Source organism: Colletotrichum aenigma (genome assembly GCF_013390185.1).
Source record: "Colletotrichum aenigma strain Cg56 chromosome Unknown KSG_Cg56_contig02, whole genome shotgun sequence".
Lineage (NCBI taxonomy): Eukaryota > Fungi > Ascomycota > Sordariomycetes > Glomerellales > Glomerellaceae > Colletotrichum > Colletotrichum aenigma.
In genome coordinates, this window is record NW_023500908.1 from 4,414,407 (window position 1) to 4,439,455 (window position 25,049).

Here is a 25,049-nt window from a genome sequence, read left to right on the forward strand (position 1 = left end):
AAGCAACCTCTAGACCTGTCTCGTTGTTTGAACCGAACTGGCCCGCGTGGACAGGTCGAGTCTGGGCTCTGTCTTCATTGATGACTTGGATGCAACACCAAAGTCGTCCGTCCACAGGCGATCATCAAGCAGAGATGCAGGCCGATATCTCCATCTGCCACGCTGTCCGCATGTCAAAGGAGGCGCCTAAGTTCCTCGGGTCCACTGACCGGTCTCTTTTGCACCCGATCTTAATTAGTCCTTTAGTGCAGCAGCCCCAGCGGTGGTTGCCAAGTCCCTGCTTTGAACTTTGAAGAGGGGGTTGATGGGGTCAGAAGGATCTTTGCTTGCATGCCGGTTTGAAGGTCATTCTTCGCTGGCTGACACAGATTCGCGTTGTAGGCGGTGGTGTACTCGCTGCAGGGTCACGCTCGTTGGTTCTCGGGCCATGGGTGAAGGTGCAGACAACGGCTGTTCAAACCGCCGCTCTTGCCCTCGTTTGTTTTAGCAGCGGCAAGGTATGGCTTGCATTGGACACATCTCCCAGCGATATGCTTGTTCGTTGCATCGCTTGGCTGAGAGGAGGTCGCCAAGACATGAAGCTCATGATGGGCTCTTGAGAGCATCATCATTTGCTCCAGTCTCATCACCGGCTCTGCCTTCTCAATTGAGGCGACTGAGAAACGGAAACGGAACGGCAGGGTGCGTGCCAAGAGAGGGAAACAAGGGGGCGTGGATGTGAAGCAGAAGGGCGCGATCGTGCGCGGTGTTGTCTGGTGGGGAGAGTCATTGGAGCAAGAACAGGCGAGGTTGAGAGAGTCGCTGTGTGTAGGTAGGTAGATAGGTAGGTAGCTAATAGTTACTGGGCAGAAGGGTTTAGTCTTCTTTCTGGCAAGCCGCAACGCAACCTTCAGAGGCGCGAGGCAAACTCAAAGGATACGCTATCCTGACTCTGGGCTTCTAAACCTCTCTGGACAAGACCTCGGCGAAATAGAGAGGTCTTTATCGTTCACCCGCAGGTTTCAAAGATGATGGATCTCTTGCCGTCTGGCGACAGGACTGGGAAAAGTGGTTGATGACGCGAGAGAGTTGCAGGGTCTTGAGGCCGAAGAATGTCTGTGAGTGTTGCAGAGCTTCGGAAACGGTGCTAAACCAAAACCTGAGAGAATCAGGGAGTATGGACACGGGGACGGGAGCGGCAAAACGATGGCAGGCCTGGCTGGGTACCTTACGGATACAGGTGGGTAGGTACCTTAGGTAGGCACCTTACCTCGCGACGAGTTGGCTCCTCAGGGGGACGGGAGGACTCAGGAAGGCAGTTCTGGTGGGAAAGCAGCCCGTGCCGCTGGTTGACGGCGGGGGTGTTTGCTGGACACACTGCAGAGTCGTGGTGGTTGGTAAACACCTCAGGCACCCGACCCTTCCATTGGCCCGTGGATAGGTCCAAGGTGCCTACCTACCTACCTACCTACTATTACTGCCGGAACGGTCTTCCAGTCGCATCAAAACCCGACTGCAGCACCCCACCACTCTAACGCATTTTTGGGAACATGCCCTGCCGCAAGTGCAGTGGATGCCGAGCCTGCAGGACATGCGGCACATTTGGCACCCAATGCTTAAGCGTTGTGCTCTGCGTTGTTTGGTGTTTGGCGTTTGGTGGGAGGGGCAGAGCTGGCGGCGACGAGGGCGCGGGATGGATTGTCCAGTGAAGTGAATGAAGGACTTGGCAAGGTGCGAATTGGAAGACCGGGTTCCATGTCCTGCTCGTAACCAAGATGAGTGATCTTCCAGGTCGTATGAACGGGATACAGGCCTGACACTGACACGCCGAGCACCGCGAGAAAGCGCTGGAACACTGGGTCTAGCTGGACCGGCCTGGGACCTGGGACCTGGGACCCCCATCGATCGTCAGCTTGCTTCATGAAGATTAGCGGCTCCGTCTGCTGTTCTTGCTTCCATTTCCGCTGCGACGCGAGTTGCTGCTCGATGCAAAGGATCGGGAAGGCACTTCTTGCTGCTTCTGAAGTTACCTTAGGTACCTTACCTTACCTTACCTACCTACCCCCCGTTTCCGCCGGTTGGATTGGGCCTGGGCCGGCGGGGGTTCCATTGTTCAGAACCGGAGCTGTCCCTGCTCCCGCCCTGGCTCCCACTCCCAGAGACCAACAGGAAGCTTTCCTATGCATGTCACTCACTCACTTTCTCTTTCTCGCCCCATCTCGCCGTCCTTTCCCAATGCTTGCTCGCTCCCACAACACAACACACACCTCCCCCCTTCTCTTTTCCTCTCTCGTTTCTTACCTACCTTACCTTACCTTACCTATGCAGTACATACTGCTTGGTACGGTGCACCGTTTGCCCGTGTTTATCTTCTCTCGGTTTTTTACGCTCAGCCCACACCTCCCATTGCCCACTTCCTCTCCCACACACACTCGCATCTCACTCACACGCCGCAGCCACACAACGCACTCCCTACCGCTACAACCTGGTCTGGCATCATACCCTGACCTCTCTTTTAATTTTTCCCCCCCTTCCCTTTCTTTGGGCCGGACGTGCTAGCTGGGCCACTTCCATAGTCGTTCCCTAGCACGCGTGGGCTGTTCGAGCACAAGCTCCATCTTCAAAGGGTTAAGTATATAAATCAACTTTAATTTCCCCTGAAGCCCGTTCCCCCGTTCTGCTGCTATGGCACGAGACATGCCACCCTCTGGTCTGCACCAGAGCTCCCAGCTATTACTACAGCCACTGCTACAACAGCTTCCCTCAACCTTCCTGGCCCTTCCCGGCTTCAACCTCTTTCTTCTCCCACGTTGAACCCTTTCGGTTTTTTTTTTTTTTTTTTTTTTTTTTTTTTAGTCTTCTTAGTCTTGTGCCGTTGCCGGCCAGGTCGTAAGCCAGACGCTCTACCCGAAACTCGCCCTCACCCTCTCACCAAGGTGCGGTCTGTCGTCAGTCGGTGGTGCCTCAGTCATATCTGACGCTGCCCTTGTGTCTACCTCGCCTCCATCCGTACTTCGCCTCTGGTGTACCAGCTGCTTACCAAGGCTGAGCATACAACTCTTGCTGCCTGCTTTTCTCGCCGCTCAACTCGACTTTGCGCCTACGTCCGCTTGTTACTTCCGCCGCCCGAGTGACTCGTCGGTTCAGCCAAAATCTGCCCTCCGGCCGGAAGCGTGCGACTTGCTGGCCCATCACACCTCAGGCTGGTCCCACTCGTTTCTCCAGCGGTGGTGCATCAAATCCATCCGAGCGTTCCCTCTTGCTCTGCCGCGCCTACGATCACACCGTGTGGGAGTGGTGCCCTGTTCAGACAAGACCACGTCCTGGCCTCCAGCGAAATCTGGAAGCTCACAACCGACTCCATCCGAAGCTACAGAGCGCGCGCCATCACCACGCCATTCACTTGTCCAAATCTCGCAACAACCTTTGATTCAGAGAGCGAACGACTGCCGTTTGGAACAAGAAACTGCTCTGCTGAATACGCGATCATGTCGCTGAAAAGCCTTTGAGCCCTCGCCAAACCCCGACGCCCCGGCACCTTTTTGACTTGCACATCAACCGCGAGAAAGGAGCCAAAAAAGAAAAAGAAGGAAAAAAAAAAAAAAAAAAGTTGTTGCCGTACCTACCGCTACCGCCACGCTACCGCGACTACATATCAGAGCAGCTCTGCAGCCCACAACTACCTAGTCTGCTCCTCCGACACCCCTCCCACCACTTCAAATTCCCGCGAATTCAACAACAACAGGCTGCCTAGCATGTCTTCCTCTCATAAGGAGCGGACGATGGAGTCGCGCACGGGAAGAAGCAAGCAGCGTAAGTGCGCAATTGCGGGCAGAGGCTTTCCCTTTCCCATTCTCCGTGTCTCTCCCCTCAAACCCTGGTGCGCCTGCTTGCAGCGCGGGACCCACTAACACCTTGTCCTGCAGGTTACAACTCCAAAGGCGAGCGTCTGGTTGCCGGCGTTGTTCCCCTCACAGAGGACAAGCACTACGTTCTCCTCATCCAGTCTACTCGTAGGAAAGGCTGGGTGTTGCCCAAAGGCGGTTGGGAGACGGACGAAGAGTGCACCGAGGCAGCGGCCCGCGAGGCCTGGGAAGAAGCAGGCATCAGCATCGAGATCAACTATGACTTGGGAGATATCGTCGAGACTCGCCCGCCGAAGCACTCCAGCAAGGACTCGTCAAAGTCCCTGTACCGATTCTACGAAGCGACAGTCGTTCGCCAAGAGGACAACTGGCCCGAGAAGCACAAGAGGGAGCGTCAATGGATGACATACACCCAGGCCAAGGAAGCGTTGGCGGCACGGCCAGAGCTTCTTGAAGCCTTGACTAGATGCACTATGAAAAAGTCATGATACGCAATGGGCGCGTTGGCGCCTTGGTCCCTCGTCTCTTGCTCATGATATGAAAGCGACGCATGCACCTTTCCTGCGCGAGCATTACTGCAAGGTCTTTATACACCGCGAGCCGCCCGGATTACGCCTCGCCGCTGCTATACACTGTCTCACGAAACGCAGACCACACAAGCCCCAATGGCCCCTCGTACTCAATCTCGGAACGGAGATTCTGAACTTGTTGGACGTAAAGTCAATTAGCGACGTTGCCTGCTTTACAAACGAAACATCATTATTTTTCATTAACCAAGAATATGGGGGAAACAAACAATTGCATCACGAATGGGCGTTATCGGCTGGCTTGCTATAGATGGTGGGAAAAGTGGGCGGCTATGAACCAGCATGGCTTTGGTGCGTAAGAAGGTATTTGGTCGTTACAACCGGGCGAAGCGGAAGGCTTGAATTCACAGTTTGTCGTAGTCTTCTTCGTCCATGACCCGAATGAGTGCTTTTCGGATCTGTCGGTTCTGCTTTTACATACACACCAAAAAAAGGGCCCCATCACTGCTTATTAGACAGAGCGCAAGTAGTCTCCACAGAGGCGAGAAAGAAACAAAATAGCTAGAGGTAAAAGTAAGCTTCCAGCTCTGGAGGTTCGTGTGACACGAGGATCCAAGATTGGTTGTCCTCCATCCATATCCTGCAGTTGCGCAGCACGCTACCAGAGGTCAAGCGCTCACGTCATGGTCCTTCACTGACAGAAGAAGGGCGGGGAGGGGGGAAGGGGAAAGGAAAAAAAAAAAAAAAGGCCAAGCTGGGACGCAGACTGGTCAAGCTGATAACCCCTCCAAGGGCGAGAGCAGTGACTGGTGCTGGAGGAACATCAGCGACTGACTGTATGCCCCGCATGCATCTGAGATCATCAGAATTTTTGGCAGCAGGGGATTGACTCATGCCCCGCCTTTCACGTGCCCCAGCCGCCCAAACGCCTGTCACCCGACGATCCGTGCTCGGAGTTCCAGCCGGGGTTTGCTCCCAAAAGTGTCAGCTGCCGTCCAGGCGGGATCCATTCAGGGCAGTCGGGTTTTCTTTTTCGGATGCCGCAAAAACATTCCCTCCGACGACGGCTGGGACCCACCTCAACCTAACATTGAAGCACCGCCTGCCAACGCCGTCGCCCACAAGAGCTGAGGTGACCAGGGTGGACCCACGATGATGATGGCTTGATCGAACACCACACTACCTACCCACCGCACTCCAGCCCGTATCTCAGCAGCGAAACGGGGCAGAATCGCAAGGCTACTGCCATCGAACTAGACAAGACCGACACGCACGCTCCCACCTCGATGATGCTTTTTGGCGCCCTCGCATAAGCTCCTGCTTGTTCTTTTCGCATTTTCTCCCCTGGCCCATAATCGATGGCCTGGGACTGGTCCGAATGCAATAATTCTCAAATACCAATGCCAACCAGATAACGAGGGGAAAAAAAATCATGGAAAACCTCACAATCTCCGACGCCCCTGCACAGGGGGGCCAATCCGCTCTCGGCGGCCGCGCGCCGCCTCCTCCCCAACAGACTCAACTTCCGCCGCAGATGTTCACCACCGCCGCCCAGTTGCTGGATCTTACTGACAGTAAGGCAAAACACGCGACTGCCGTTGCCTGCTTGACTTGAGGCAGGCGCAATTGACGTAGCTGGCTAACGCCAGACTGTAGAAAAGCTTATGGTCGCCCTCCGTGACGGTCGCAAACTGATCGGTGTCCTTCGCAGCTGGGATCAGTTCGGTATGTGCATCGCATACAGATGCGTGGCATAGACGCAATGACTGACACTCTCCGCGTCACCAGCAAACCTCGTCCTTCAAGACACCATCGAACGTGTCTTTGCCCACCCTGATCCGGAGGCGAACCCACCCCGCCCCTCGGGGCTCTTTGCCGACATAAAGAGAGGCATCTTCCTCGTTCGCGGCGAGAATGTGCTCCTCCTGGGCGAGATCGACCTTGACAAGGACGACGACCCACCCCCGGGCTACGAGCCGGCTGACCTTAAGCTGGTGCACAAGCTGGCCGCTGAGAAGAAGGAGCAAGACAAGGCGCGTGACAAGAGTCGCATCAAGAAGTTGAGCAAGCTAGGCTTCGAAGGCGAGAATATGGGCGAAATTCTGCTCTAAGCTCCGCTCTACCGCACCGGAGCTTCTTTTACTCTGCAGCCCTTGGAATGATCAAATGGCAAAACGCCTGAATGCGCATCAGGGAGTGAATATCAACTTGAAAGACGAGAGGATGGAAAGGCGGAGTTTCAGGTGCTGGTGGGATGAGCGCCAGGATACGGCGTACCGGCACCCCTTCACATTTGTCGTTCGACGCCGCAGCAAACGGCTGGTTGGATGGGGAGCAGAATATTGTGAAATGCTCGCCATCCTGGGTCTGGTTGTTATGACGGACGCCAGCATAGGGAAATCAAACATTTCGGATTCCAGCCAGTGTTTTATCAATGAGTGGATTGTCCCGTGCACTAGCTTTGGTCGACTTTGACATTGCATCTGAGCTTACCCACGCTGAAAGGGACTGTAGAAAAGACGAGTTGGTCATGTGGAGAGTTCAACTAGAGAGGATGTCTACCTTTAAAAATCTCTAGGCTAACCATCCTGATTAATTTACAAACCCGGCACGAAATCTTCTACGACAACATTCCAACTTTCCGGAAAGTGTGGGCCTTCAGCATCGTCCCAGCCGCCCGCCATCATAGCCATTGCTAAGAGCAAACTGCTTGAGCTAGGGAAATACGGCGTGGGCACTCTAGTCCCTCCGACGGGGTAACCCGCATCGTCGAATTGGAAAGTCGAGTGCAAAAGATACTCAGCCGCTCGTTGCGAGTCACCCAAACGCAGGCTGTTCATCGCAAGCAGGGGGAAATCCCAGCCGAAAGACTCGTCGAGATCCCAAAGATCCCAGATCTTGGCGGCTGTGTTTTCCAGAGTGGTCCGGTTCAAAGCAGGGCCTGATCTTGGTGGTGGGAGGAGGCCGAAGATACCCGACATTGCTGGGTGGTCTTGTACAGTGGATATGTTGGTCCACATTCCCCGAATGCCTTCGTAGACGGGGTATGTGTCATCAATAATGGGTAGTGGTGCTAACTTGTCTCTGACAGTTTCCCAAGTGCTAGGGGCCTGCTCCCCAAGACGAGATTTCCAGGATAACGCGATATCGAGCCCGAAGCGCCAGTATGCCAGCTCGAACGTCGGGTTAACGGTGGCATTTGGATTTGTGTTCTCTGAGACGGGGTACATTGGCGGCCCCAGGTCATACACTCCAGTCGACTCGTTGAAGAAGGCAAAGGATGCCATGAAGTCAGCCGTTGCTGTCAAGATCTCGTCCCACTTCTCCAGGGTCTCCATGGTTGGCGCGTGGCGGTACTCCATCTCGGCGAAGTACATTGGGTGAGGCTGCTGCCAGATGAGGAGGGTGTTGATCTCACCCGGGGCATCGATAGTCGAGGGGTCTGTCATCTTGCCCCAGCGGGCACCAGCATACCCTTGCGTCAAGGCGCGGGAGACCGAGGAAGGGAGGAGACGTGTATAGGTTTGGGGCAGAGAGCGGGATAGAAGAGGGAAGTGGTTCCAACGGGCGAACTGGAGGTTGTGCCAGAGGACCATCTCCATGTGAAACTTGCCGAACCAGCCGTTATTAACGAGGCCAGATTCCTGCGGAGGGTAGTTCGATGCCGAGTTGACAGCTACCAGATACTGGGACTGGATCGTCCGCCTCTGGAGCTCGGTTGCGTTTGCGTTTGCGGTGGCGGTCATGTCGATGAAGGCGCCACTAGACCAGTATGTCGGCCACCAAGTTTGGGACGCTTTCGCAATCTCGTCGAAGCTGGGTTGGCTTGCTAGCTTGGAAGGTGCGAAGTTCGCCGTGAAGCGGAGCTTGTCAGTGCCACTTGCGGACAAGACATACCGATGGCTCCCGTCGGTTGGTGATGCCAACTTTCCATCAACTCTGCCGCTGTCCCATCCAAGACGCAGGTCGTACTCTGCGGTGGCCAGGTTATGGTGAATCGTAGCATAGCTCTTTCCACATTCCCCGAGAGTGGTCGTGTGTTGGTCGGTCAAGTTGAATGCACCTACGAAGGGCGCCCCAAACTTGTCGTTCGTCGGATAGGGAAAGTCGAAAAAGATGGACAAATCCCCGGATGACAGAAGCTTTGATTCAACGGCCACAGCGACGGTGTCAGAGTTAGGATCGGCCCAGGTTTCGACCTTGACAGAAGCGTTCTTGTGTGTGAAACTCGAGTGAATAACACCCGACCACATATCGAGGGTCTGTTCCTTGTCGCCCAGCATGCTCTCCGTGACCGTGGTGATGTTCCCGCCGTTGAAAGAGAAGCCGATTGTGCCAAGGTTGATTCGATGTGGGTTCTCGCGGAGCCAGTCAGCAATCTCACTGTTTGTCGGGTTGGCCATGTTGTACTGGACGAGCCGGCCATGGGTCCACCACTCAGTGCCATCGTAGTCTGCGAAGGTAATCAGTGTCTGGTTCCTAGAGGTCAATGTCTTCAGCGAACGAACCATCGATCGACGTCTGACCCGGAGCTGTGGGCAAGCTGAAGTTGTGCCATCCCCACGTTGACATAGTCGCGAAGGGACTGAAGGTTTGGAGGCCAGTGATGTCGGCCCCGAATGCAAAGTTGCCATTGCCTACCTGCAGCGGCGTCTCAGGAGAACTGGCAGTACGGCGAGGATTGAAAGCCTGAACGACCCTCTGCCGGTCTATCCTGGCCTCAACCAGGGTACATAGTAGTGGCACGATGTCTAAGGCACGCATGGCGACAGACAACTTCCAGAACTTCCAAGTACAGCTTCCAAAACTTGTTCAGAGCTAGAGATCTATTAGATACAAGAACGGGCCTGATGACTATTTGTAAACTAACTCGCGTCGTCGTCTCCGGATTTCCGTCTGCGCGGGGAAGGCCTGTCACGACCAGAACCCTGGGAGATCGACACCCAACCCATGACGACTAAAGGTTGGGGCCATGAGCACTTCTAGCCTCTGTCTGGAGCTTCCTTCGTAAAATGAACAATCTCGGGCATTTCTCAACCGAAGACACCCAAGTGTAGTTGCAAAGCAGACCGGCATTACCTGGACCCAGAGGAAGGGATAAAGAGGGGAAACAGGAACAGAGAGTGCGGGGATGGATGTTCCCCACTTTGTATTGAGGCTATTCAAAATGAGCGGCCGGTAGAACTCAGTAGGGGGCTGAGCGTGATGGACTTACATGGATAGACACGAGTAAGGACCCGGTCTGCAAAGCTTTGGATTTTTAACCGGAGTGACGCCATAAAGCATGGCTCGACACGAGAGACGGATCGGCTCCCGAACGTTTGGGTTTGGGAGAATGGGTCTTACAGCTGCGAAGTACTCAGGTCCGTAGATGGGACCGCGTCCGGCTGCCCGTCATTGCGGAATAGCAACGGAGATGACCCCGCGCTCTAGCCACAGAGACAAGGGGGAATGTGGCTGAAGTATCCATAAAGCCGGCCCTTGCAGCCCAGCAACCACACCGATTGGGCAAGCGCATAAACACCACCAACACAATAGGGAGGAAGGACCCTTTGACCAGCACCTTACCGATATCCCAAAACAACAACCTGCACCGCATCTCTTGCTTAACCTGCAACTTTTGCGATCCCAGGTTGACCCTCAGCCCCAACATTACATTTTCCCACCGACCGGACCCCTACATCCACCACATAAGTCCGCCGACGTCAGCAGGTAGGCATGCTCCAAACAACATCTCGGCGTACATCTTGTGGATTCTATCTGTTCCATTACCCCGCTTACCGTTGGAATGGAATGCAGGATCCCAAACGAAACGACGACAGTATTAAAACGCATCCGAATTCTCAAGCGCTTCTCGACAAGCCGCAAACATGAGCGCGGTGCCGGGAATGACAGTGTCAGTACCACCACAACAGCGGCCCCGATGATGTCCCTTTTGCAGTACCTCAACGTGAGGACTGGGCTGCTGGCGGGAGGCATTCCATCGCTGCCGATGCCTTCGCCCCCGCCAGCGGCACCAGACCCTCTGTGCAGCAATGCTGTCACTCGCAACGTGACCGTCATCAAGACGTATGAGCCCGAAGTTATTGAGACAAGCGCTGACGACGACTGCGACGGGAACAGTAAGGCCGGTAGGAACCAGTTCCGTGCGCGCACCGTCAAGGGAGGCAACAATGGTGTTGCGCTGCGACAGTATGCCGAAGCGACCCTGGGAGGAGGAAGTCTGAGGAAGGTCGTGAAGCTGCCGGAGGGCGAGGACGAGAACGAGTGGTTGGCGGTAAACAGTAAGGGATCCCAGGCGTTGAAAGACAGCAGCGGCGTACCGTTCTGGCTGACGTTTGCAATGCATAGTGGTCGACTTTTACAACCAGATCAATCTCCTCTACGGCGCCATCACCGAGTTTTGCTCACCCAAGTCGTGCCCCGAGATGAAGGCAACGGACGAATTCGAGTATCTGTGGCAGGATAGTGACCAGTATAAGAAACCAACCCACATGTCAGCCCCGGACTACATTGAGCACCTCATGACCTGGGTGCAAAGCACCATCGACAACGAGACGATGATGCCGAGTAGGATTGGTACGTATACTCCCCCCTGCATGCGAGGACGTGGTATTGACAGCAAGGCTCAGGCGTTCCCTTCCCCAAGAACTTCCCGTCGCACGTTCGACAAATCTTCAAGCGCATGTACCGAGTCTACGCCCACGTCTACTGCCACCACTACAGCATCATCAGAGAGCTCGGTCTTGAGCCCCATCTAAACACGAGCTTCAAGCAGTACGTGCTGTTTGTCGACGAGCACAAGCTCGCGAGCGGCAAGGATTTTTACGGGCCTTTGAACGACCTTGCCGAAAAGATGATTGAGAGCGATTGAGCGCAGTAATGACGATGTTTGCGCCGATGAGTAAACTGCATTGTCTAGGCGTTGGGGATAAACAGGGACGCGGGCTGGCTTGCAATGAGGGAAGTGCTGATGACTGGGCGCGTTGGGCTTTAAGACCGTTGCAGCGCCCCGCGACGGGGCGTCGTAGCGACATATGTGATATTACTGTAGACTACACACAGGGTTACGGACGACCCGGCTATGGGTTTGAGAATCCGAGCATTAGACATGACCAACTCTGTTTTCGCGCTTTTGGCCACGGGCGAATGTGTCGCCAAGGACTCATGGTTCATCTCAATTCGTATCATCGCTTACAGGGAACTCAATTGGTGTGGGGCTTGCGTCTGTTTAGGCTCCGTGCTGTTGGTTGGCCGGTGCCTGTAACGTAACGACGGGACACAGCACGGAGTGGAATTCCAGCTCCGATTTCCACCGACCCGACCACCCTGGAGACCCAGCTTACCTAAGTTGATGCCTCACAGAAACAGCGCACGACACAGCGCCAGCCCCAAGGCATCAACATCCCAAATTGCCGAAGTTCAAACCTCAACCTCGAAAACCGACAGCTACCACCACTGCTCCTCAAATCAGCAGCATCCCTCCCTCCCCGCCTCGACGCCCCCCCGTCCGACTCCCATCAAACGAACACTCCCACCCGAAAGTTCACCATGTTCTCGAGATCGGCTACCCGCGCAGTTCGTGCGGCGGCTCCCGCGTCGCGCCTCGTTGCTCCCCGTGTCCCGGCCGTCCGAACCTACGCCGCTGCCGCTGCTGCCACCGAGAACGTCAAGCCCCCTGTCGCCGTCTTTGGCCTCGATGGCACCTACGCCACTGCCCTGGTACGAATATCCTGCTGTCATGTTTTCCCGGGCTCAATTGGGTTCCGTCGTTCAATTGAAGCAGCTCGAAACATCGAGGGGTCCCCTCCGATGAAGGAAGCGAAATGGAGGGATAAAAAAAAAAGTTGGATAACAATCGAGCGACACAATCGCTAACTGCGTTCACTTACCACAGTACACCGCCGCTGTCAAGACCTCCGCCCTCGACCCCACGGCCAAGGCTCTGTCCAGCCTCGAGGCCCTCGTCAGCAAGGATGCCAAGCTGTCCACCATCCTGGCCGCGCCTACCCTGAGCGCCGAGGACAAGACCGCCATCGTCGCCGAGCTCACCAAGCAGGCCGGCGCCGGCTCCCAGGAGACCGTCAAGAACTTCCTTGCCGCCCTCGCCGAGAACAACCGCCTCGGCCTCCTCCCCGGTGTCTGCCAGAAGTTCGGCGAGATCATGAGCGCTGCTCGTGGTGAGGTTGAGCTTATTGTCACCAGCGCTACGGTACGTCTCACACCATGCTGAGGGAATGTTGCATTGTGTTTTCTGCTTTGAGGAGGGCATGAGCATCCAGTGAATCAAGAAGACGAAGCTTGCTTGAGGGTCTGGCGGCGGAACTTTCTCGACGAACAGAAATACCGCGCATATGTGCGGTTCTCAACAAGCAGATTTCAGAGCGGATGATGACTTACACGAAAATTGCGACTGACATCATTGCAGCAACTCGACAACAAGACTCTCAACAGACTGGAGTCTGCCATCACCAAGTCCTCCTACGTCGGCCAGGGCAAGAAGCTCAAGGTCACCAACCAGGTACGTTACTTCACCTCGGCCGAGTCCCCGAGATCACCTCGGACCGGGTGAAGCTCGGCGCTCTTCAGCGCAACATGGACTGACACAATATCCAGGTCAACCCCGAGATCGTCGGTGGCCTCATCGTTGAGGTCGGCGACCGTACCATTGACCTTAGCGTCTCCTCCAAGATCGCCAAGCTCAACAAGCTCCTTACCGACACTTTGTAAAACAGTTCTTACCATAACAAAACCATCAAGCCCCTCCCTTTTTTTTATGAGAGAAGAGAAGAGTAAAAGATGAAGCAACCGACTAGCATATCTCCATGACTCATCTAATCCCCTTCCCACACCTCCCCGCCGAACTGATTTCTCTTTGTGTGTGTGTTTCTTGTAAACTTTGGCCATGGGGTGGGAGGTGGCTTGTGAAAGGGGGGAAACGGGAAAAGTTTCTTCTGAAAAGACGTCATCTTTCTGTAGAAACTGTCGTTGGGTCCTTCGGCCTCGACTGGGTGAGAGAGAGATGGGAGGGATCCTATTCCAGGCCATGAGACGAGCTGTGCATAGTCTACAATAGAAGCATTCACGGTACTCTGATTTTGGTGATATGATCTAGATTGCGAGTCAAGCGAGTAGACGTCGTGTTTGTGTAGGTAGGGTGAGGACACCAGTGACACCCATGCCCTACGAACCCGCTGCTGTCAACCGATAAGGACTACATGAGCGTTCTCGCAAGCTGACACGATGGTGTTGCATGATGAGCAATAGTCGCGTTCAACAACATTAGGGCGTTCCTCGACTTGGCTGGCCCCTTGGACACAGTTCCAATGACCCTGATTTCTCAATTCACATTTAAAACGAGACTTTCGTTCAGACAAGGAGTCATCAAAGGCCGAGGGCACATGTGGTATTCTCGTTTAGTCGTCAAAAAAGAAAATTGCCCGCTTTTGATCAAGCCCGACTACGGGTTGGTTCAAGATGCTGCGCATGTTGCGGGCCGAGTCTTGTCCCGCTGGGATAAAGTCGCCTTTGGATACAGAGAGCCTAGCAATGAACGTATGGCATCGGCTAGAGGGCGGAAAGGGGGCCTAGAAAGGTAGAAAGGAGAAACTAAAAGTGGAATAGAGGAGGGGTGGTGAGAAGAGCTCGAGCAAGTTAGAAGACAAAAGCTCAGGTGCGGACTCGAACCGCAGACCCTACGAAACCAGCAATCGGATTTCATGCCAAGTTCAAACTAACGACTCTCAGCGTTATACCTCTGGGCCACTTGGCCCTTCATCAGGCTTGGTTGACGGTGACGAGGCAACAGGTTGGGTAAAAGGGAAGGGGAGGGGGGGAAGGGTTCATGCGTTGAGGGGAGGTAAAGCAGGCAGGCAGGCAGGCAGGCAGGTGAGAGAACATTCTTGAATTGGGAAGGCAGAGAGGCTGGCTACTTGAGTGATTCACGCACAAAGGACCATGCTGAGACGAGCCAGGTCTGGGCGACAAACAAAGTAGATGAGCTGGACTCTCCGTGTACTTATCAGAAGCCTGAAAAAATTGAAATCTATCTGTTCCACATTCTAATAGTTCTGTCTGTGGCTTTATATGCACTGATGGCAGTAATATTCAAATTCGTAACCAAGGAAAGTTTCCCGCATGCAATCTCTATTCTTCTGAAGCCCCCCTCCCACGCTCTCTCACATAAATGTTTTCTCGCCCGGTACCTTGGTCGCCATTACATTCCAAGCCATTCTCTCGCTCTCCCACACTCAGAAAAGCATCGAATGACGATTATACTAACCAGACAGGACGATACTTACAAGTCACATAAATCACTTAGGCTCTGGTCTCGTACTCGTCGCCGCCGTTGACATACTCCTTATCCTCCTTGTCATCCTTGTAGCGCTGGAGCTGATCTGAGATGTAGCGATGCATGTGCGCGTCCGCCTCCGAGCGCTCCCTCATCCTCTCGCGCAGCTTGTCCGGATCCTCCAAAGTGACCGAGTTGCCGAGCGAATCGTCGCCGCCGTCCTGTCCGTTCATCTCGGAGTCGAAGTCGCTACGTGCGCCGATGGAGCGTGCGGTAGAAGATCTGCGCATGCGTGGCTTGCCGTTAGGTCCCGGGGTGCCTGGGGCGGTAGAGTCGCGGCGCTTGATCGAGCGAGTGAGGATATCGTCGAAGTAGTGCGACATGCCAGCAGAAGGAGTGCGGGGAGTCTGTGGAAGGCGGCAGGTGATACTGTGATCGTTGTTAGCACGCATACAAGGAGAAAAGAACAAGCATCAAAACTAGGAAGCTTACCCAGTGTCGTGAATGATTTTGGCCATCAGGCCAGTCCAACCGCACTGGTGGGTGGCACCGAGACCACGGCCGGAGTCGCCGTCGAAGAACTCGTAGAACCAGAGGTAGTCCTTCCAGTAAGGGTCAAAATCGAGTAAGTCGTTTCCGGCGTTGATGCTGCGACGACCATCGTCGTTGAGAGACATCAAGTGCTGCAGACGGTGCTGGATCTCTCTCGAGACGTGGCCGAGATGCATGTAGTCGCCGCTGCCTGTGGGACACTCGACCTGGAACTCATGGCCGTAGAACAAATAGAAGCGCTGGAGGGACTCAACCAAGAGGAAGTTGACACACAGCCAGATGGGTCCTCTCCAGTTGCTGTTGCCTCCGAATAAGCCACTGTCAGAATCGCCTGGTACGTATCCGACGGAGAAGGTCTGCCCGTTGACGTCCATTGAGAAGGGATTCTTCTCGTGGAACTTGGAAAGAGACCGAATGCCGTGCTCGGAAAAGAATTCATCCTCGTCAAGCATGCGCTTGAGAATCTTCTCGAGCCTGTCCTTGCTCACGATAGACAGCAGGATTCTGTTGCCCTCGCCACGCTTAGCGATACTGGCCATGTTTCTCTCGGCCAAGTCACAGCGGTTCTCTATAAACCAGTCCACTCTCTTCTTGAACGAGGGCAGCTTGTTAATCAGCTCAGGCTCCAGAGTCATGGTGGCGTAGAGTGGAATCAGGCCGACCAAAGATCGGACAGGGAGCTGCTGAATCCAGGGGCCACCCCAAGAAATGGCATCGTAGTAGAAGCCATCCTCGTCGTTCCACAGAGACTTCTCGTCCTTCTGGCCAGTCCTGAAGGTCATGGCGTCACTGATGAAGATGAAGTGCTCAAAGAACTTGGACGCAATATCCTCGTAGGTGCGCCTGTGCTTGGCAAGCTCAAGGGCAATGTTCAGCATGCTGAGACAGTAGAAAGCCATCCAGCCGGTACTGTCGGCCTGCTCCAGGGAGCCGCCAGTCGGCAACGGCTCAGATCGGTTGAAGAGGCCGATGTTGTCGAGGCCGAGGAAACCTCCCTCGAAGACGTTCTTGCCCTCGGCATCCTTGCGGTTAACCCACCAAGTGAAGTTCAACAATAGTTTCTGGAAAACTCGCTCAAGGAAGTCCAGATCCTGCCTTCCGTACAGCTTGCGCTCAATTTTGAACGTGCGGAAGGTGGCCCACGCGTGGACGGGGGGGTTGACATCGCCAAAGTTCCATTCATATCTGTTCCTAGTCAGCAAACACCGTCTTTGTTTCAACGCATATGGTAGGCAGCTCACGCTGGCAGTTGACCGTTCGGATGACAGTACCACTCGCGAGTGAAGAGATCCAACTGTTTCTTTGCAAAGTCAGGATCCAGCATGGCGAGCGTGATGCAGTGGAAGGCGCTGTCCCAAGCGGCGAAGAAAGGGTATTCCCAAGAATCAGGCATGGACAAGATATCGTCGCAATGCATGTGCTTCCACTGATTATTGCGGATGTCCTTCCTGCTTGGCGGCGGCGGTGGCTGAGTTGGGTCCCCATTCGCCCACTGGTCCCAAATGAACAGGTAGTGCTGTTTGGTCCACATCATGCCAGAGAACGCCTGACGCTGGATGTTGCGGAGGTCGTCAGCCATCGGCAACGGGCTGAGGCGGTAGTAAAAATCATCGGCTTCGGCAATTCTGAGGTCAATCAAGTCATCAAACTCGCCTTCGTCGAAATATGTCTCATTCCGCTTGGAAAGGCGGAAACGTACAACCGCGCACTCGCCAGGGCCAACACCGCCGTCCTCGTTGAAACTGAACCATGCGGCGCTCTTGGTTCCCTTCTGCTCGGGGTTGATTGCTTCCTTCTCGCCATCGACAATGTACCTGTGGAATGCATCCTTGACATAGGGAGTCTTGTTCTCTTGCTTGTACAACAATTCATAGTTGGTGTCATTGTCTGTGAACATCATCTTGGGAAGGACGTCGTCGCCGCTAGAGCCGACACCAGGCGAGGGCGACATGAGAAGATACCTGTCGCCAAGCTTGTGATGCTTGGACTTGACCATGCTCTCCGCGTATGCCTCAACGGACGGTTTCTTGTCCTCGGGCTCGCGGCCCCAGGCCCAGGTATTGCGGAACCACATGTGCGGGATAATGTGGAGGGGTGCCGGATCGGGACCTCTGTTCCATGCCGTCACACGGAACAGGATTTCCTCAGGGTCGTCGGTCGCCTTGGCAGTTTCGATGAAAATATCCCAGTATCTGTCTTCCTCGAAAACACCAGTGTCGATAATCTGGTATTCCTTGTCTGTCTTGCCTCTTTTCGCGTTCTCGTCAAGGAGATCCTTGTACGGAAACTTCTTCTGGGGGTATTTGTACAGGAACTTCATGTAAGAGTGCTACGTCTGTTCGTCAGCATCAATGATCTCAGTTGAATCCTTCTTTGGGCTTACCGTCTGCCGAAGTTGTTAGCTTTGTTCCTATTCTGGAAGATTGTTGGAATGGTTACTCACGGGTGTGTTATCGACGTGGAAATGAGCTTCCTTGACGCTTTCGCCATGGTTGCCCTGAGGATTAGAGAGACCAAAGAGCCTCTCCTTGAGAAAATCGCTATCGTATCATCAGCAATTGAGCTGATCGATATGATTTTCTACGCCGACCTACTCTTCCTCGTTCCAGAAGGCGAATGCGATGTTTTGGAAACCGTGGGTGTCGGAAACGCCAGCAATTCCGTCTTCACCCCATCTGTAAGCTCGGGATCGTGCATCGTCGTGGGTAAAGTCTGGGGTTGGTCTGTCAGCGGGCTGCAATTGGAGCTCGTGGAGCAAGCAGGCGGGGGGAGATCCTCACGACTCCACGCGTCTCCGTCGGGACTGTAGTCCTCTCGCACTGCGACACAGCTCTGGTTAGATGGCTTTTTGTCATGATTGGGAGACAGCCGCTGGCTCACCGGTTGCCCATTGTCGCTCGGCGACATAGGGACCCCATTTCTTCCAGTACTTCTCGCGATGGCGGTCTTCCCTCAGGCGCCTCTCCTCCTCGGTGAGGAACTCGTGTTTGTCATGGATAACCATGGCGGGCGAATTGGCACCGTGAGGAGCTGGGTACAGTGGCTGGCAGGACGCCGGTCACGACAACGACAAGCGGGTGAGCTTGAGGGGTTTGCGAGAGTTGAAGAAGGGGAGAAACTTGTGGGTTGCTGCGGCGAAAAGAGCGAGAGGCTGCAGGCCTTGGGAGGAGCTGGCTTTAGTAAGAGCCAGACACCCTAGCAAATACCACCACAACGACTCAGTAGGCGACGTCACGTATCACGATAGCTTCAGCGGCAGGCGGTCAGCTTAGGAAAAAGTCGGACAAGTTAGTTTTGCTGGCCAATGGAGGGCTGGCGATGTAGATTGATGAATGGCGGAGGTTGGAGGGGACGTTGGCGGAAAGAGGCTTTCGCCGTGTTGTGTGCTTCTTTTTTTTTCCTGATGAGCGGCCAGAGAAACGACCAATGTATCGGGAGACGGGCGTCAACGGGAGCTCTACTCCGGGCACCTCACCCCCGAACAAGGAACTCGGGCTAAGGTAACTGACTACCTAAGGTACCTACCTACCTTAGGTACGCTTCAAGCGCCGGTCGGCCAACCAAATGACAGCAAGATTAGCTCGAGGAAGCTACCTATCTGGCTCTTTCTGCCCTTCTAGAGACTGTGCGCAAAGTGTCAGCACCGGCAAGCAGGTGCCTGCTTCTGTCACACGGGGCGCTGTAGTTGACGGCGACGGCGACGGCGACAATCCCGGCCTGCCCAGGTTCAAGGTTGAGGGGGCGACAGCGCGGGGCATTCATCAGTATGCTATTCTCTTTTCCATGTGGAATGGCCGTCTCCCCGCCCCGACAACAACAACGAATGGGGCCCTTATCAAGAGGTACACTACTGAGTGTGTTGTCCATTGCCCCATACCCACATGCCCATCACATACCTAGCTAGGTATTGACAGTTATTCCTGCAGAACATGCGCTCTCCATTGTGATTTCGTCCTCTCTCTTGCAGCTCGCTGGCTCCCGGTTTCTGCCCCTTGTTGCCCCTCTCCTTGAAACGCTAGAATCAGAGCTTTCAGAGGCATGACGTCAACCAGCTTTAGCGCACCTGAATCCGACCTAGCGGGGCAAGCTGTTCACCGACCACATCGCACTGCATTGGGCCGCCGCAGGCCCCGAGTAGGCCTGGACCGCACCGACCGACAGGGGACGAACGGACGGCCTTGACGATCGCCGATGAGCCTCTGGTTTTGATATAGCTGCCGCCGTACCGGTGCTTGGCCGTTCTTCTTCCGCCGTTATGTTGGACCTTCTCGTCTCTCGAACGGGCGAATTGTCCTGCGACGGAGATGAGATAATATACCACCAGGACCGGGACCAGGACCAGGACCGCACATCAGCCAAGACGTCCGTGTCGGGAATGGTATGGATATCGTGAGGAATTCGAGGCCTTCTGTGGCCCCGACGTCAATTGCTGAAGAGGATATCTATATCGCGGAAATCGACCCAAATCGCCATTCACCAATCCCTCCCGCAACGTCGTATGAACCCGACTTGTTTATATATACGCCTGCATGCACCGGCATGTCTCACGCCAGCTTCTGGCCTGCCCCCTCCATTCGCGCGTCACGCCATCGCTGGTCGTTGCCACTGTTGCTGCCGCCTCGTTAGACAGAGTCTCTCCATCGATATGCACCGCCGGACTGCCAAATTCTATTTGGCGAACCAGGGGAACTTCTTCTTGCTGATGTCACCACCGCCTCCTGCCGTGCTCTCGAGCTGCACACTGCGCTGGTAAATTTCCTGGAGGAGCACCATTAGCATCACATGCCTGTCTCAGACTGTCTTCCCTAGACTTACCTCTTCATCTGTTGGCATCCTGCAGTCCAAAACAAGTTCTCGAGCCGCCTCGTGCTTTGTGAGATTCGGATAAGCGGTCCCTTGACTCTTCATAAGAGGGAGGAGCACTTCGCCGAGCACCTCGAACTTCTTCCAATTAACTCTGTCGCCGTCGGGCCCCACGAATGTCTTGCTTCCCTCTTCGGCCGAAACCAAGTCTCTCCGATGGAGTGGTATGTATGGTATCCGGGGCAACGGTGAGTTTTCCCATGCCAGTCGATACGCAAAGTGACTTTTTTGGGTGCCCATAAGAATGCCCAATTTGGCAAACGACTTTTGCGCCTCCGGTGGCACCAGCGCCCATGTCTGCGCCAACCGGTGAACTGCAGTGCCGTTAATGCCGGCAAGCACAGCTGCCAGCCCGTTGTAATTGTTCAGTCGCCGGAGCTTCTGCGCAATGTTCATGAACTTCTCCAGCATCTGGGCGCGATGCTTCGCCTTGTCCCGGAGCAGGATGAGGTTGGCCACCCACTTCGCCACATGATTAAAATGATTGATCATGCGGTTAACGTTCTTGAGACTCTTGCACTTGGATCGAAGTTCCAATGAGAGGCTGACGTGCCGTACGAAGTCTCTTATACGAATAGACGAAAACATGACCCAATCGATACGTGTCATCTCATCAGCAATGTCATCGTCTGTAATGTCCATGAAGATGTGGTAGCGGAACTTGTTCATGGGCAAAACATCTGTCGGCTCCATGTTGGCAGCCTCCCTTTCGTACTCATCATAAGAATGGAAGGAGACGTGTGTACCAACGCTACTCGTCCTGTCCACGTGTGACAGATCAGAGCTGTTGGATGGCCTCTCATCGATCGCATCGTCAACGGTGAGTGTGATCATCCCATTGGACAAATCTGATGTTGAGCGCGTCTTGTCCTTGGACAAGACTTTGCTGCCCTCTTGGTCCGCCAATTCATCTGATTTCGCCCAGCCCGTGTCGTCGTCTTCCACAACGCTGAATTCAAGATGGCGCTTGATCTGCTGCGCAGCGATGGAAAAGATTGGCTCAGTGGACAGGTGCTTGATAAACTCCTCCAAATTCCGTCTCGTTCCTGGCCGCGCAAAGTCGCCGGGATATAATGACACCCACTTGGCAACTACTTCAATGATCCTGAGTTGGGTGGCTGTCTTTGACAGATAGTGTGCTGACCTGTCGTCCCGGACGCGATCGAGTCGCGTGAGGATGGCTGAGAAGAGCTCGCCTGGTGCGGCGAATTTTCGATACAGACAGAGGAATACATCCGAGAAGTTGTTATCTGCTTTGGTCATGCGTGGGGCGATGAGGCGGTCAACCAATTCGTCAAACGCCACACCCGTTGGCTTGGGCTTTTCGAGGAAAGTTTCTTCGCTCCGCTGCAGGATCGGGATGTCCTCCGAATACCTGAAGGACTCGGCGTCTGATTCCTCCATGTCGAGGAATGAGTCGGTTGGCCCGCGATCGAGGCGGATGCCCGGGGTCCGCAGCTGGCTCGATACGGTTTGTTGTTGTGTTTCTTCTTCGATGGTCTCTGTTCCAAAAGTTGAAGTTGATGGCGCGCTGAAGTTGGCCAGTCGGGGACTACCTGGAGCTGGTGGGCCGCGTAGGTGGTCGGGGATGGGAGGGGGGACACCTCGAAGGAGCGACAAATCAGAGCTCGCTCGGCTATGTTTGCTGTGCTGACTTAGCGGGCGGCCGTTGGAGCTGTCGTGGGCCTCGAGATTGGCTGCCGAGGCTGCACGACGGCGGGACAAGCCCCCTTCCGACGCTTGCGTTTCTGACGGTTCATCAGCATGCACTGGCTTATGCAGTTGGAACTCGTGTTCACGTACCCTTGCGATAAGCGATGGCGGCTTTCAGCATGGCATTTAGGCAGGCTCGCGCCCGTTCGGGACTACTCGTCGACAGATTGAACTGGCCGACGCAGGACTTGAAATATTCGTGGTTGGCGACACGGGCGGCGTCAATTTGTCGTTCGCTCTCGGGGTGATCGCACTTGTTGGCGACGAGGACCGCGGGGAGACCGGATTTCGTCAAGGCGGCTTGCGGTCTCGTCAGCAAGGCGCGACTCGTCAGACGGAGAACCAACAAGATTATCGCTCACCTGTGGCTTGTGGCAACTCTTTCATGCTCTCCTTGTTCATAACATCGTAAATAATCAATGCGCCGTCTACGCGAGGTACAATGTGGCCGTTAATCTGCTTGGGCCACTGGATGGGCTGCAGAGGATTCAACTCGAAGTATTCGAGGTCGAGCTCGATCAGGGTTACGCCGTAGGTGACGTTGTCGACGACCATGCGCACGCTGGAGGCGTTTGTTATGGGAGGGCGCGACAGACCGAGGACTCGTTGGACGAAGGACGACTTGCCGACGCCGGATGCGCCAATGACGGCGATGTTGAGGCTCTCCATGATGGCGGCGGCGACGGCGGCGGCGGAGGTTGGTTGTTGCTATGATCGTCAGCCCCTTTTTTTCCTCTTCCCGTCTCATCAGCTACCCCGCAGTCTGTGTTTGGTGGGGCATTTACCCAGGACAAGGAAGGTCCTATTATCAACGACTCTCTTCTTGGGGGCGGCCAGCGCTCGTTGGGGCTGTCGTCATCGCGGAGCTCAAAGTATCCGAAGTCGAAGTCGAAATCGAATTCCTGCGTGATTTCGTATTTTTGCGTCGCGCCTATCTCCTCGTGCTCGTCGTCTTGTTCGTTATCGTCTTCGGGGTTAGGGTCGTGGAGTGTGGGAGTCCGAAGCGGCTCAAATCCATGCGCACCCTCCCCTGCGTAGTCGTCGAAGCGCTGGAAGAACGGGTCGTCCACAATCGACACAATCGAGTCGCGGTAGTTGGCCGGCTGTTCGGTCGGGAATCTGGGGGGCAGGAAAGGTTCGTCTCGGTGGAGGGCGTAGTGCGGTTGGTACTGCTTCGAGGTCGCGGGCGCGGAGCGGTGGGCGGTCTCGCGTTCGGCCCTCCTCGCTGCGGCTGCTGTCTCGGAGGCGGAGGCGGAGGCGAGAGAGGACGGGGTTCCGGAGCGGTGGAAGTGATTCGGAGGGATGTGAGAGCCTTCTGAACTCCTGTGAGCCTTTCGAGCTCCTATTCGATCTGACGCCATGGCCACGACCACGAGCAGGGGGGAGGCAGCACTGCGACAGAGGCTATTCGGAGAAAACGAACATGCGACGTGTAAGGGACAAAAGATGGAAAAACGACAGCGACGGAGTGCAGGAGAACAGGCAGGCAATGTAGGAGCAGGGCCCAAAAAATCCAAGCCTTGTCCAAACCAAACTTTTGGGACACTGGATGCACTGACTAAAAGTCGGGATTGTCGAGGCTCAAGGAAGGCATGGCAAACCCACAGGCACCGTACTTAGTGCGAACAAGGGAGCGGTAGGGTCAGGTACGCGACGGATACTGGCTGGCGAGACGAACGAACGGGAAGGGTCAAGGACAGGAACAGGAACAGGAACGGGAGCAGGATGGATCATCTCACGGCAGGGCAGGGCAGGGGGGGAAGAGGGGAGAGGGGAGGATTCTCGTACACTGTACTGTACTTGGTAGACCCAACTTCGTACTCTATACTCTGTACTCTTTTCTGTACGCAGTACGCGGTTATCCTAGTGTTGACTCTGGAGCTTCGTGGTGCGGCGGACCAGGGGTTGCAAAAAGGGGCCCTTTTCCTCGCTAGGCGCTCCACCACGACGCAGATGTCCGGAGGGCAGAGGCCAGGACTGGAAGCTGCTAGATGGGGAAGGAGGCCGGCACGCCAGGAAGGGGGAAGGGAAGGGGAAGCACGGCACGGCGGTCGACGACGATGCTAGGCACAGCAAATGAGGTCAGTCGCGGATCCAGATCCAGGGCAAACTCGTTCAAAGCCAAGGGCACGACCCCCTTGGACGAGTGAAATACGGCAAGGTGGACTTTGTGGACATTTGAAGGCGCATGTGCAGGACCAGGACCGGTTGTGATGGTGCGCAACCTTTAGGCTGGGATTGGTACAGCGGGCCGGGAAACGGGGAGGGGGGCGAGAGACAGCAGGACGGGACGTTGCGTTACCTACCTCTTGAGATTCGTCAAAGTTGTGCGATACAGAGGCAACAAGTCTGCTTCGTCGGTAGGTGAGGTAGGTAGTGTGAAGAAAGGTCGTTCCTGGGCCGCGCTGGTCTGGGCCGGACTGGTCGAGTAAGATGAGAGAAAGGGGTGTGGAGGAGAGAATGATTGCTGAAGGGTTAATTAGGGGACCAGCAGCAGGAAGAGGACGGGAGGAAGAGCAGCAGAGAAACTAACGGCAGAGCGGGATATAGCCGCGACCTGGACCTGATGATCAGAGGGGAAAGGGGGAAGGCGGGGCTTGGAGCGCGAATGCGACTGTGCGGCGGGAGTGTTAGTTACCTCTTGCTAGTGGGCATGAGGCAAGTGAGGTAGGTATCCGTACCTGCCCGTAGGGTAGACAAATACGGTACTCAGTCACAAATGGATGCTATTGCAGACATTCATTCGCATGCATTGAAAGGCACAACAGGTAGAGCAATAGAGCCGGAACAATACGCAGCGAATGCTAATGCTCCCTTTCTTCCGCGCAGTCCGTCTGAAAACTCTACGAAATTGTGTGTCGTTTGGTGTGGATTTCAAGACCCCAATGCAGCAAACGACAATGGGGGCCTTTCGGCTCGGGTGGTTCTAGTGCGCGGCATGGAACGAATGGGACGGGACGCTGGCCGTGGAGCAGCACTGGATGGGCCACAATGTGAAGCTGGCAGCTGCCGACTGCACCGTGAGCGCTCGGGGACCCGGCACCGTATCCCAGAGACTGGGAGCCGCCACGTCCGGACCGCACCCGCTCAATCACGCCTGGCAACTGCCCCCTCTTGAGGTGGTCCTCAAGTACCTACCCAGGCACCTAAGGCCCTCCCCCCACCCTAGGGTGTGAGTAGCCTGTTATTTATTTGAATTTCTCTTATATTAGTCTTAGTAGACTACTTTATCCTTTAACTCTTTATTTTACTTTTCCT

General features: G+C 55.0%; 8 protein-coding genes across 8 annotated transcripts; 5 read left to right on the forward strand and 3 right to left on the reverse strand.

Moving 5' to 3' along the window:
* Positions 1-3,734: 3,734 nt before the first annotated feature.
* aps1 (Diphosphoinositol polyphosphate phosphohydrolase aps1) lies at positions 3,735-4,333 on the forward strand (the record flags this gene model as incomplete). Its single annotated transcript, XM_037318477.1, has 2 exons — positions 3,735-3,792; positions 3,906-4,333. 2 exons carry the CDS (start codon positions 3,735-3,737, stop codon positions 4,331-4,333), a joined length of 486 nt encoding a protein of 161 aa, XP_037182726.1.
* A 1,471-nt stretch (positions 4,334-5,804) lies between these two features.
* lsm1 (U6 snRNA-associated Sm-like protein LSm1) lies at positions 5,805-6,483 on the forward strand (the record flags this gene model as incomplete). Its single annotated transcript, XM_037318478.1, has 3 exons — positions 5,805-5,946; positions 6,029-6,097; positions 6,161-6,483. 3 exons carry the CDS (start codon positions 5,805-5,807, stop codon positions 6,481-6,483), a joined length of 534 nt encoding a protein of 177 aa, XP_037182727.1.
* A 486-nt stretch (positions 6,484-6,969) lies between these two features.
* Positions 6,970-9,136, reverse strand: CGCA056_v003222 (uncharacterized protein; the record flags this gene model as incomplete). Its single annotated transcript, XM_037318479.1, has 2 exons — positions 6,970-8,825; positions 8,881-9,136. The coding sequence occupies 2 exons, from the start codon at positions 9,134-9,136 to the stop codon at positions 6,970-6,972; spliced, it is 2,112 nt and encodes a 703-aa protein (XP_037182724.1).
* Positions 9,137-9,656: 520 nt separating this feature from the next.
* CGCA056_v003223 (uncharacterized protein) lies at positions 9,657-10,200 on the forward strand (the record flags this gene model as incomplete). The annotated part of the gene is made up of 3 exons (XM_037318480.1): positions 9,657-9,702; positions 9,806-10,084; positions 10,172-10,200. The coding sequence occupies 3 exons, from the start codon at positions 9,657-9,659 to the stop codon at positions 10,198-10,200; spliced, it is 354 nt and encodes a 117-aa protein (XP_037182725.1).
* A 98-nt stretch (positions 10,201-10,298) lies between these two features.
* On the forward strand, positions 10,299-11,246 carry mob1-1 (putative maintenance of ploidy protein mob1; the record flags this gene model as incomplete). The annotated part of the gene is made up of 3 exons (XM_037318481.1): positions 10,299-10,656; positions 10,724-10,951; positions 11,005-11,246. 3 exons carry the CDS (start codon positions 10,299-10,301, stop codon positions 11,244-11,246), a joined length of 828 nt encoding a protein of 275 aa, XP_037182730.1.
* A 677-nt stretch (positions 11,247-11,923) lies between these two features.
* On the forward strand, positions 11,924-13,102 carry CGCA056_v003225 (ATP synthase subunit 5; the record flags this gene model as incomplete). Its single annotated transcript, XM_037318482.1, has 4 exons — positions 11,924-12,094; positions 12,270-12,584; positions 12,801-12,893; positions 12,989-13,102. The coding sequence occupies 4 exons, from the start codon at positions 11,924-11,926 to the stop codon at positions 13,100-13,102; spliced, it is 693 nt and encodes a 230-aa protein (XP_037182731.1).
* Positions 13,103-14,689: 1,587 nt separating this feature from the next.
* Positions 14,690-18,219, reverse strand: CGCA056_v003226 (Uncharacterized protein; the record flags this gene model as incomplete). Its single annotated transcript, XM_037318483.1, has 7 exons — positions 14,690-15,092; positions 15,156-16,400; positions 16,457-17,544; positions 17,659-17,755; positions 17,810-17,927; positions 17,996-18,034; positions 18,096-18,219. 7 exons carry the CDS (start codon positions 18,217-18,219, stop codon positions 14,690-14,692), a joined length of 3,114 nt encoding a protein of 1,037 aa, XP_037182728.1.
* Positions 18,220-19,883: 1,664 nt separating this feature from the next.
* gefA-1 (Ras guanine nucleotide exchange factor A) lies at positions 19,884-23,152 on the reverse strand (the record flags this gene model as incomplete). The annotated part of the gene is made up of 5 exons (XM_037318484.1): positions 19,884-19,973; positions 20,031-21,826; positions 21,882-22,091; positions 22,154-22,499; positions 22,577-23,152. The coding sequence occupies 5 exons, from the start codon at positions 23,150-23,152 to the stop codon at positions 19,884-19,886; spliced, it is 3,018 nt and encodes a 1,005-aa protein (XP_037182729.1).
* Between the last annotated feature and the right edge of the window lie 1,897 nt (positions 23,153-25,049).